Source organism: Scomber japonicus, chromosome 3 (genome assembly GCF_027409825.1).
Source record: "Scomber japonicus isolate fScoJap1 chromosome 3, fScoJap1.pri, whole genome shotgun sequence".
Taxonomy (NCBI): domain Eukaryota; kingdom Metazoa; phylum Chordata; class Actinopteri; order Scombriformes; family Scombridae; genus Scomber; species Scomber japonicus.
Genome location: NC_070580.1, coordinates 23,914,459 through 23,926,829, shown reverse-complemented (window position 1 = coordinate 23,926,829; position 12,371 = coordinate 23,914,459). Strand labels below are relative to the sequence as shown.

The 12,371-nt window shown below is 40.2% G+C and overlaps 2 protein-coding genes across 2 annotated transcripts in view; one reads left to right on the top strand and one right to left on the bottom strand.

The window, feature by feature from the left end:
• Positions 1–370: 370 nt before the first annotated feature.
• On the top strand, positions 371–1,228 carry LOC128355949 (leucine-rich repeat-containing protein 3-like). The gene has a single exon (XM_053316338.1). The coding sequence runs from the start codon at positions 371–373 to the stop codon at positions 1,226–1,228; it is 858 nt and encodes a 285-aa protein (XP_053172313.1).
• A 4,262-nt stretch (positions 1,229–5,490) lies between these two features.
• col2a1b (collagen, type II, alpha 1b) overlaps positions 5,491–12,371 on the bottom strand; it is a 47,387-nt gene continuing 40,506 nt past the window's right edge. Inside the window, exons 44-54 of the mRNA XM_053315052.1 lie at positions 11,567–11,674; positions 11,248–11,301; positions 10,606–10,713; positions 9,547–9,600; positions 9,205–9,312; positions 8,965–9,018; positions 8,707–8,814; positions 7,641–7,929; positions 7,056–7,243; positions 6,134–6,376; positions 5,491–5,866 (exon numbers count right to left, since the gene is read on the bottom strand). Of these exons, the coding sequence (XP_053171027.1) occupies positions 5,720–5,866; positions 6,134–6,376; positions 7,056–7,243; positions 7,641–7,929; positions 8,707–8,814; positions 8,965–9,018; positions 9,205–9,312; positions 9,547–9,600; positions 10,606–10,713; positions 11,248–11,301; positions 11,567–11,674 (1,461 nt within the window). The 3' untranslated portion in view covers positions 5,491–5,719. The remainder of the gene's footprint in view (positions 5,867–6,133; positions 6,377–7,055; positions 7,244–7,640; positions 7,930–8,706; positions 8,815–8,964; positions 9,019–9,204; positions 9,313–9,546; positions 9,601–10,605; positions 10,714–11,247; positions 11,302–11,566; positions 11,675–12,371) is intronic.

The following is a 12,371-nucleotide window of genomic DNA, read 5'->3' as shown; positions in this document are numbered from 1 at the left end:
GCACTTCCAGATTTAAACTAGTTTGTGTGCAATGTGAATTATAAGGAATATTTTGCTTTTATTGAAACATGTTTTGGTGCTTTAGTATCATGCTCTCTCTGTGCAGGAGCGTATTTATCAGATAGACCAGCTTAAGCTCATTCAGTGTCTACCTCTTTACCCACTGACCTTTTTTCTCCTCCTAAACATCATAATCTCCCCTGTCAGCTTTCATTTTGATTGCATTTTGTTTGAAGGGTTTGTAAAGAGAGAGAGAAAGAGAGAGTCATCTGTTCCAGACTGATCCTTTTTTCTCCCTCTGTCAGGTTCTCCTGGTGCGACGGTGTGTCTGCTTGGGACCTGGTGTGTGTTAGGGGGCTATGGTGAAGCGATGTGCACAGGCTGCCATGAGGAGAGATGTACCAGCATCAGTGGAGGAAGATGGTATGGTAAAAGAGTGGATCTTCCTTCATGGCTGTGCATCTCACTCTTGTTCTTGGCTCTGTGGGGCCAAGCCTCCCCAGAGTGCCCGGACAGCTGCCATTGTGCCTGGGATACGGCCACGGTGCTGTGCTCAGATGCAGGGTTGCGGGAGATCCCAGAGGGGATACCCCCAGAAACAGTCTCCCTCCACCTGGAGCGCAACTACATCCGGAACATCCCAGAGAGAGCCTTCAGTGATCTTGTCCACCTGCGGGACCTGTACCTGTCCCACAATCGCATTGACTCGCTGTCGTCGGGGGCCCTGCGGCACCTGGGACCTGAGCTGCGTCTGTTGGACCTCTCACATAACCAGCTAAGGAAGGCCAGCAGGGAGGAGTTTGGCTCCACTCGTGCAAAGACACGACTCTACCACAACCCGTGGCACTGTGACTGCGCCTTGCAGGAGCTGATGGAGACTCTGAACCTGGAGCCTGAGACAGTGAACGGGATCATTTGTGAGAGCTCTGTGAGAGGGGTGGGAGAGGGCAGCAGGTGGGAGGACCCGGGGTCACAGGGCGAGCATGCAGGTCAACCACTGGTTAAACTCCTGGATTCTGGGGTGAATTTCTGCAGCTTGCAGAGGAAAACCACTGATGTGGCCATGCTGGTGACAATGTTTGTGTGGTTCTTCATGGTTATTGTGTATGTAGTGTACTATGTGAGGCAGAACCAAGCTGAGGCACGCAGGCATTTGGAGTACTTGAAGAGTCTACCCAGCCCACGTAAGACCCCTACAGAGACAGACACTCTAAGCACTGGTTTCTGAACTTCTGCTCAGCTGTAATGAAAATGGAATGAACAAATGATCAAATGCCATGCGACTGATACACTCCAAAATGGTATGAGGACTTATTGTAAGATGACTGTGGATGATGGTGATACAGGAAATGAACCTTTTACAGCTGTATTTTGTGACTGCAATATTTCCTTATGTTTGTTTCTACTGAGTCGCCCATGTTTTTCTTAATACTTCTTTTCCTACTGCATTTTAATGAAAAGCAAAGAGTAAATATTTTTTACCCATTCTATCATCTGGAACATAAGGGAAAAAAGGACACATAAAAACAAAAAAATGGCAGAAATATAAAGGGATGAAATAAGAAATGTGGAGACCTTTGTAGACCTCTCTGCTTTCATTTTCTCCTCCTACCGTGCCCCTTACTGTGCTCTTTTATCTTTCATTAAGCTCTAATTAGGAGTCTTTGACCAACTGACCCTTAATGAACAGTTGAAAGGCACTAATCAGGTGTAGCGTGTTTATCAAAAAGGAGTGTGTGCAAACTCAAAAGTGTCCTCACATAATTACTGTGTGTGTGTGTGTGTGTGTGTTTGAATGTGTTTGAAGCGTGTGTTGCTTTTTGTGTGTTAAGGGACATTTTTGCTTTGATAACATTGCTTTTGCACGGATGCTATTTAAGCCTTTCCCAGCTACAACAACTAAGCCAGTTGTTTCGGGGCCAGCGGAGAACTGCTGATCTAAATTTACTCTCAGGAAGCCATTAGAGCTGGAGGTGAACAATTTTGTGTCCAAGCTGCATCAATCAGCTCTAAAATATCTGGACAGCTTTGTGTACAGCTGCCACTGGTACAGAGAAAATTCAAACTAGATTTAGAAATGGATCGACTATTAAGATGCTCATTGTAAAGGTTGTGGATTAGATTAGTGCAGCCATTTATCCTGAGAGAAGCTCTGTTAGTTTATCATTAATTAATCTCTTGAGTCCTGCTTTTTTCAGTCCTCTCTGCGCTGATTGTTGTGTACAAATTGTTCCGTCTCCCGTTTTCCACACAGGCTGGATCATAATTGATTTTTTTTCCAAGCCACTGTGAAAATAAGCCAAACACTTTTCTCATTTTCTCTGTTAGTACATTTTGACGTTTGGATTACTATCATTTCTGACAAGCATCATGCACTGTAGGTGCATGATGCTTGTTGAATATCCAGCTCAGAGTTCTACATAAATGCAATGAAACCTGACCGGATGAACAGTCGCCTATTTTTAATTTCATGGGTTCATCGTAATTATATTTACTGTGGCAATACCTGTGGAGCATTATTCCCTGAGGGGACACTGTAGTGTGTGGTTAATGTCATCCTTCACTGTTACAAATAGGAACTATTAAAGGCCTCACTCAGTTAGTAGTCAACTTCATTTACTGTGTGTTTAGGACAGTGGTTATCAACCTTGGGGTTGGGACCTCTACACAAGGGGTTGCAAATTCAATTTATGTCCCCCAGGTCACAAGATTATTAACAGCAAATGAACTCTGAACACATATTTCTGCTACACAAATTTATGATCACTTTTTAAAATTAAGATTTTTTTTTCTACTTGTAAATTACAGGATAATAGTAGCTGTCTGTAGCATTTCAAAGAATATTATTAGAACGAGATTTTAAAAAATCACTTTTTATGAGCAAAAATGGGCAATTAAGTTGATTTTGGGGGAGTAGCCTCACAGGTCAGAAAGGTTGGGAACCACTGTGTCTTGAATCCCTTAAGTGACTAATTAAAATGTACAGTTGTGACCCTCTAAGTGGATGTATTGTACCCTAACAATTGGATCGATCATGTAAGATTTGAAGCTAAACTTTCTGTGTACTGTACCGTGCTATATGTGGCATGCATGCTTTGTCATAGTATACAGAGAAAGAATGGTTCAGTCTGTGTTGTTCAGGATGAAGACAATCTGTGAAGTAGAACTAGAATCAGTGAAATTATGAGTAGAGCAATGTTCATATTGTTAGGATAACTGCTCCGTGTAAAACTTGGTTGGTAGACCACAGGTTAAAAGACTGGGGGAAAAAAGTTGGATATTGTCCTGTGACTTAGTGTGAATGAACTTGTGACGCACTGTTGGTGTAACTTGCTCAGAATATTTCCTAAATGTTACCTTCGTGTCACAAATGTTGATGTGCCAGAATTTCATAACCCAAATGCATCATTCTCTAGCCTTATTGGCTTGTGAAGGTACAGTGGTGCTGACAACCCAAAACACAAGAACCAAGCATGTCCTCTGTGTTAGTCTTTTTCTGTAGGTATTTTTTTTATTGGTGATGTATTTCTGTCCCGGTGATTTGTTTTCTCTCCTGTTTGTATGCCAATAATTACTCAAACAAGGATAAAGTCATAGATTGGAAACCATTACATTAAATAATAAATGAACTATCAAAAAGTGATTTCAGGAAAAAAAAACAAAAAAAAAACAATGACAATGACAAATATATAAAAAATAAAAGAAACATTGCTCTACTTTGTTCATAGAAATGCTTCTACCTTTTATTGCTACTGTAGGTTGAAAAAAGGCAAGAAGATGAATAGAAGTACAGGAAGACATTATCAGTTCACAGAATGAGCTGGTCATGGTTGGCAGTGTTTCCTATTTCTACTCTACCATGCGATTGAAAAAACTATTTTACATATATATATTTTTTAAAGTACATGATATGGACTTTCACCACCTCCTTCTTCAACTTGTTTCTGTTTTTTTCTTTCATTGTCAAAAAAAAATCAAAGGCCCCCCACATTCATCTGTCTCTCCACTGCCTTTTCTTAAAATCTGAGCTGTTTCTCCCCCCTAAAGAAAACACACAGTGGAAACAGGGCACAGCAAAATATTTGGGTGTGACTTTACTTTTTTTAAAAAAGGAATTTCCTCTGGGAAGAGTAAAAACCTTTGCCCCAGATATTTCGAACTATGTAATAAAACAGAATATAAATAAAAAGCAACTTCAGCCTGTTACTTGGTTTTGTCTTTTATTTCCAATTTACATTAATTAAAACGTAACAAAACAAGTCATGATCATAATAATAATATAATAATGCTATTATTATTAATAATAATACTATTATTAATAATAAAAAATATACACAACCTCACACAAATGAACCCTCTGCGCTGGCTGCAGAAACAGGAGCGACAAAATCAAACACACCTTAAATCTCTTCAACTGTTTGTGTGAGTGTGTGTATGCCAAGGCAGAGGGCACGCTCTGTGTGAGGGGACTGATGAGAGGAAGTAGAGAGGGATGGGGGGTTGGGGGGTGAGGGGTAAAGGTGCAAATGGGATAGGTGGTTGCTGGGGGGGTAGGCAGCAGAGACTGGGCTTTCATGACCAAACTTCGCATCATATTGGTTGTATTTTTCTAAAATACTGGGTTTGTAAACAAAGATTCAGGGGTCGAAGGCCTTGGTTTGATTTGTAAAATTGTTTGTTTTTTGTGTGAGGTAGCTTTAAAATATCAAAACAAATATTGAGACAACTAAGAGGGAAATTAAACTCAGTATTTGTTCGAATTGGGCATGCCTTGTAAGTGTAAAAAAAATATAGCCATGGGCACATTTGTTTCTGTGTGGGGGTTGAAGCAGGAGGGTGGGGAAAAGGCAGGGACATTTATCACCCTGAAATCCAAAGTCCCGGGTGAAATGCACTCTCTGAGAAACTGTATATATATGTATACACACATATACATATATATACATATATACAAGGCACTACATATGAGTATCTGGTTGTTAAAAAATACAGACTGTTTTACAACAATAGCACCATCGAGTTTATTATAATACACAGTAACTTTTGATACACACTGTGGTGGTAGAAATAGGAACACCTGCACTTTCTATGTCACTAGATTTTTGGTTTCAAAGAGATACGTATGCTTTAGTGGAAATGGTACAGGAGTGATGGGGTTTGAAAAGAGGAGGAAGTAAGAGGGAAAGTTGGTGGATAAGGTTTTTTTATGTGTAAATGGGCTTTTTATTACTTAGCAACAAAGTCAGTTCTACCATACCTGGGACCCAAACCTAAACAATAAATAAATAACACCAACATATTATTCTCCCTCTAGTTCCCTGGTATGTTCCCGTCCTCTCCTCGTACTTCCTCCTTCTTGTTCATGAGGGGGGTGGAAGGGGGGTCTGGAGGGGGCTGCTGTTCACCCAGGGTGAAGTGGAGATTTTGGGGAACGCCAGGTGTCCTTAGGGGGTGGGATGGGATCGGGGGGGCAAGTTGACTGGAGGCGATGCTGGATGAATCACAGATGACAGTTGCTGGTGCCATTCAGTGCAGATATCCTATGGAGTTCGACTTGGAAAAGCACTTTTTACTTAGAAAAAAAAGTCCCATTTTAAAAAAGTGTCTTGATTTTTCTTTTTCTCTCTTTCTCTCCTCTTTTATCCGAAGTGTGCTCCTCTTTCGTTTTTATATATTTTTTTCAAATTTCCCACTTCTTTTTCTTTCTATCCCTCGTTCTTTACAAGAAGCAGACTGGCCCGACATCAACTCCGAACTCCTGGTCTGATCCACCGATATCCATGGGGGCAATGTCCACGATGGGCAGACGAGAGGTCTTCTGTGATCTATATTCAATCACTGTCTTGCCCCACTGTCCCGTGTGTTTCTGTGCGGGGGGAAAAAAACAGTGGCTGTTAAATGATCTGTGACTTCTCCAAAATTGCAGAGTATGAGATTGGTTTGGTGAGTCTGAGTAAGCACCAGACAGTAAGAGAGAGAGAGAGAGAGAGAGAGAGTCCCTGATGTTTGTGAAGAAAAGGTATATGAGCTTTACTATTTTGTGAATAAAATCCTCCCTTTATTTTAGTATATAGTATATATTTACATGAAAAAGCATGTTCTGTGCATGTGTGTTCAATCTGCCCAGTCTTACCGTGCAACCATCCTCCATCACGCTGTATGTGAAGCGGCTGTTGCCCTCGGCTCTGATCTCCACATCGTTGGAACCCTGCAGTAGCACGGCCTTCTTCAGGTTGCCCGTTGAGGCATCCATGTAGGCCACGCTGTTTTTACAGTGGTAGGTTAGGTTCTGAGACGCCTCAGTGGACAGCAGTCTCAGGAAAGTCATCTGGATGGCAGCAGTGTTGGGTGCCAGGCTTTCATCACCGTAGCTGAACTGCAGGAGGCCACAGCAAAGGAGGAAGTGAGACACACAGTTATTAACTCTGTTATAGAACCAATGCCAACTATTATTGTCTTTAACCACTTTCTACAGGGAAATGTTGAGATTTTTCTGCATGTAAAATTTGTATGTGATTGTGTAATTGTTAAAATAATTTTGCAAATCTGGTGGGGGGAATAGTGACTGTCATACACAGTGTCCTACAACCACTAGGAGTCATCAGTAAGGACCAGAACACTTTAAACTGATTTTAACCCAGATTTTATGTTCATGCGCATCCAAAAGTTATCGTATAACTTACTACAAGAAGAAAATGATGACCACAGTTTACAAAAAGTAAAGTCCTCTTGTAATAATAATAATTTATACACGCTGCTGATTGTACAGTATTGTCCCCACAATAACATTCATGTTGAAAATTTTGAAAAGGTGTTTTTTTAAATGAGATGTGCACCCATTCTGGATTTTCACATTAAAAAACCCAGAACAGTGATTAAAATACATCTAAACATTATTATCTGTATTCACTTATCATGTGCAGGTTTGCACATGGGTGAGACCCACATTATGACAATTAATTTTTGGGGAAAACAAACCAGAATCAAACTATGATTACACTAGAATGACTATATTAGCTTGTGTGACTTCACAGAAAAATGAAAGTAGGACTTACGTGGAAACCTCCATTCATTGTCTCTCCGAACCAGATGTGTTTGTGCTCCTTGCTCTTGCTGGACCACCAGTTCTTACGAGGGATGGTTGAAGGCTTGGAATGGACGCAGGACTCCCCTGTCTCCATGTTGCAGAAGACCTTGATTGCATCAACGGTGCAACCCTGATTGGGATCAATCCAGTAGTCTCCTACATGCAGCAATAGAGAAAGAGAGAGAGAGAGAGAGTGAGAGAGAGACAGAGAGAGAGAGAGAGAGAGAGAGAGAGAGAGAGAGAGAGAGAGAGAGAGAGAGAAAGAGAGAGATAGATAGAGAGAGAGAGAGAGAGAGAGAGAGAGAGAGAGAGAGAGAGAGGACAAAAAATTCAGCTGCTATGATCCTTTTCCCTCATATTATACACCCTTTTTGTAAAAAAAAAAAAAGTTGCATTAAAAGCTTAAACTCATGCTACACTGTGCAAGAGTCAGACTCAGAGTCAGGCACAAATCCGTATCCTAACTTGAGCTGCCAATATGAAATGTCACATAGCTTCTGTCTTCTTCTTGATCTCACCCTTATTTTAACCAATTCCCCTTGGTGTCACTCACCGCTCTTCCAGTCAGGATGGCAGAGCTTCAGGTCTCTGCAGGTGCGAGCGGGGTTCTTTCTGGATCCCTCGGGGCTGCGGATGTTCTCAATCTGGTTGTTGAGGGATTTGAGCGTGGCGTCTACCTCAACATCATGCTGGCGGAGGTTTCCAGAGGCCTGGTCGGCTCTCATGTACCTGAGAGGATCAGGGGACTTCTCAGTCTGACCCAGGCCAGCGAAGGCAGACATGTCAATGCCAGGGCCAGGGGGACCAGGAGGACCAGGGGGTCCGGCGTTTCCAGGAGGACCCTGTAAGGCAAAGGAGAATATGGGAGAAAGAAGGGTTATATTTAGCACTACACACCTTTGTCTTGTCATTACTCCATATATAATCTCATCTCTTGCAGACAAATGTTTATGATTTTCTTCCTCCTGCAGTCAGACCAGACAATTCCCTCCTCAGCTCCCGTAATGGGTTCAGAAAATGCGGCCATCTGTTTTGCAATCTGTTCTCTCATCTCATTTCCGTTTTCCTGTCTAAGACTTCACTCTACTTTCAACAATTCACACTTCACAAACAAGCTCAGGTGATGCCAACAAGAGCTCTGGCTGCATCTTTTCTGGCTGCTTTTAAATTCAACCTTAAATGAAGTTTTTCTTTCCTTCATGTTCTTTAGTTTCCATTTAACTTAACTAATTGCTTTATTTGCTTTAGAACTTCATCATTTATTGGTGGAGAAAGTCTTTTAGAGATCCCTTTTAAATGTCCACTCTAGTATTAAATCATGTGTTACAAAAGCTTTAGAATTACACTAAATTATCAAGTTTTATGTTATAGCATATAAGTATACACGTAAATATACAGCAACCATGATATTATTACAACTCTTGAGGTCTGAAAACTAACTCTAAAGATTGTAAGCCTGTAGCAATATGGCATCATGTGACATTAGAAAAATGCAGAAATGATTTTGATGGCTGAACTGTGAAAGAGTTTCTAATATAACACATTTTCATTTTTGTCTTGTTATATCTTTCAGAAGCAGATCAATTTGACAGGCAAAGAAGGTTCTAGTAGGTACTCACAGCAGGACCGGTGTCTCCACCACGACCGCGGGGTCCAGGGGGTCCAATGGGTCCTGGCAGACCGTTTGAACCGTCCTTTCCAGCAGGGCCAACAGGTCCAGGTGGTCCCTATATACACAGATGGTGGGATGCGTTTGATGTTAAGCTCTAAAGACACTGCATGGGAACACACTCATTTCATTCATTTTAGAGTTAATGATATTCTAGTTTTTTTATTTTGTAATTATAAATAAGTATCTTGGTAACGTTTAAACTCACTCTTTGTCCAGAAGGTCCAGCAGGTCCAGTAGCACCCTGGTCTCCAGATTGACCCTAAAACAGATCACTACATTTATGCATACTCTTAAACTAATTAAAGCAATGAAATACAATACTATCAGTTATGAAAAGAATAAATAAAGGAATATGCTGTAACCGGAGCAGGGATCATATTAATGCATTAGACCACTGTACAAAGGTCTGGACGCAAATAGATTCATATTCAGTCTGGATGCTTACCGGAGGTCCGGGCAGACCCTGCAGACCAGTGAAGCCTCTGTGTCCCTTCTGTCCTCTCTCACCAGACTCTCCAGCTTCACCCTTGTCACCACGGGGTCCTTGGGGTCCCTGAGAACAAGTAGACAACATCCTAATTAGAAAAAACTCACAGTAATTTCACTTATCTTTTATGTTGTATTTGTAGCTATAATGTAATTCAGAACTTCACACTTTTGTCTTACAAAACACAGACTGACTGCCAAGACTGCCAAGTCATTTTACTTTTGCAATAGATACACTATTTGTGTCTTCATTTTGTTAGTACATTACATGTATATGTGTTCAGAAATATACTGTACATACAGGCATTCCTCTGGCTCCAGCAGGTCCTGGAGGTCCAGAAGGTCCTTGTGCACCCTGAAAAAGGGAAACAAAAGAAGGAAGTGTTGTTACAATGGAAACACAGTGCCATTTGAACGGACAGATACTATTGATAGTTATGGTATCTTTTAATAATTTGTTAAAATGTAGAGTAAATGTTTTATTTCAGTATAGGTTGTTATCATCTTCCTACTTTTATTTGTTTAACAGTCTGTTTCCATTCACCTCTGTGTCCCTTTGGCTCTGTTTTTGCTTTAGATATTGTTCAACAACACACCTGTTCCCATATTGACCTGTATTTAGGTCATTAGTTCATCTGAAGAAGAGAGTGAAATTTCCCAAACACTCTGGTAAACCATAGGATCAAATATGTCCTCTGGAATAAGATGTTGTATAGTTTCACATTTTAGGAGCAGATAGAGTAAGAATCACTTTAAGAACAGGTCATTTATTCAGGGATGATGAAACACTTGAGGCATCCTCCTCTGTACTCAAGAGCTATCAGACAATATGCTAATTTCCAGCAGGTGAAACATCAATCTTTTATAGACTTCTTTACTTAACAGTAGAGCCTGACTGATAGTGGATTTTTGGGGCCGGTGTCAATACTGATATAAGGGAGTAAAAAAATGATATCGTTATGTCAGCCAATAATCTTACATATACAGAATATATACATAATCTCATATTTTTGAAATGATCCCTCAAATGTGATTATCAAACACATGACACATGACAAAGATATGAAATGGAGGCATGATATTTTACAGTTTAACTATAAACTAACTAACTATAACCTTTATTGTATAAAATTACAAGTAAACTTCACTGGGAATTCATTTATAAGTTACTATAAATAAAAAAAACACAGGAAAAAAAAGTTGCCTATATAACTCTGTGATACTGATATACTTTAGGCTATCAGGCTCTACTTAACAGTACTCAACAAACATCACTACTTAGTTTTAAGTTTTCTAGAAACACCCAATTGTATAAGGAAAACATCATATTGTTTTTTTGACAGTTCCTTCTTGTACTCACAGACTCTCCTCTGTCTCCCTGTTTGCCGGTGGGGCCAACTGGGCCAGAAGCACCAGGGGCGCCTGGAGCACCAGGAGCACCAACAGGACCAGTGTTACCACGATCACCCTGCAGCACAGAGAGCACAAGCAGTCATGACAGGGAAACTATGAACACAGGAACATTGACTGAGCTAGTGAAATTTACACATATTGTGTAAAATTTAATTATCTGCTATGTGCAAACATAAATGACTGCATATATTTAATTAAAATGCAATTAAACGATGTGCTAAAGGTAAAAAGGTGTGTCAAGTGAAAAAGTACTATTCTGTTATAGTAAACAATGATATCAAACATCAAGTTAGATGAGTGTTTTATTAAAATATATAGCCTTTGCAGCATTTCCATCATTTTAAAGGCAGTTTCACATCATGTGTAGCATAGTTACTTATAAAACATCATGAAGAATATTCATAAATCATAATAATCCCTAACCTAAGCAATAGCACACTTGAAAAGGGAGCCTTGAACTAATAGGTACAGCAAGTTGTAATTACAGGAGCATCCTTCACCACTGAAGAGTGAAATAGGACACCTGAGCACAACAGACAGGTTGACCTACTGTTGTGTTTTTGTTGTAGCATGATTATGTTTTTCTCACCTTGATTCCAGTAGCACCATCTCTACCAGGAGGTCCATCAGATCCGGGGTTGCCCTGCCAGACAGAAAGATTTGAAGTGTTAATAGCATCCATCATCAAGACAGATGTCCTATTGAATACTAATCAGCTTTATAATGAAACAAAAACTAAATCCATTAATATTTATGTGTAAATACAATACAAATGTGTACATGATGAAAATAGCAGTGCATGGCCTCCAGACCATAAATTTGTCATTTAAATAATTTGATATAAACAGGACTAAATAAAAGGTGGCAGATGTGCACAAAAATATGCTGTGTGTTGGCCATTTTCTGACCTCTCTGCCAGGCTCTCCTGCTGGTCCAGTGAGTCCAGGTGGTCCAACAGGTCCAGGGGGTCCGCGGTCTCCGGGGCCACCAGAAGCTCCTTGCTTTCCGGGCTCACCCTGAGAGGAAAGGACTCATTACTACAAAAGTGATATCATGAATTACCTTGACATACAACTCATCATGGGTTTCCCCCCCTGGTGCAATTATTCACACCTCTATAATTATATATTACAGTTTTACTGTTATATCACACAGCATCGTTGTTTTTGGAAACAATCCAGTGAACACAGACATGCTTAGATCACTGTGAGTGCAAACTATTGCTAATATGTCAGGCTAATTATAACCTCTAAATTTGTATGCAGGAAAGTCCTCAGACAGAAATGAGGACATTATCTGATTATCATTTATTGAACAAGCATCTTTGGAGGCATTCTGTCAAATCAGCAATGAAACCTTCTTAATCCTGCCCTCAAGACCTGCTAAAATTAAAGTCGAAAAACAAACACTCTGTAATTGAATTTGACCAGTCACATACTCTAGGTACTGGATCAATCAGAAAAGATGTCCAGATATATAGCAGCATTAAATGCAGAATGTTTTTATGGCTGCTTAGCCTATTAATGTTCTTAAATGTATTAAGAAGCTGGTGTTGGTCAATGGTTTTAGAGATGTTTGTGGAACATGGATGAAAAACATCACCTGCACACCGACTCCAAACCACAACATTTCAATCCTATTTGGATCTTCATCAGGTAACAATGTTTAAAAATGGTCACCAAACCTACACCCATGCAACACATAGGCTTAAAG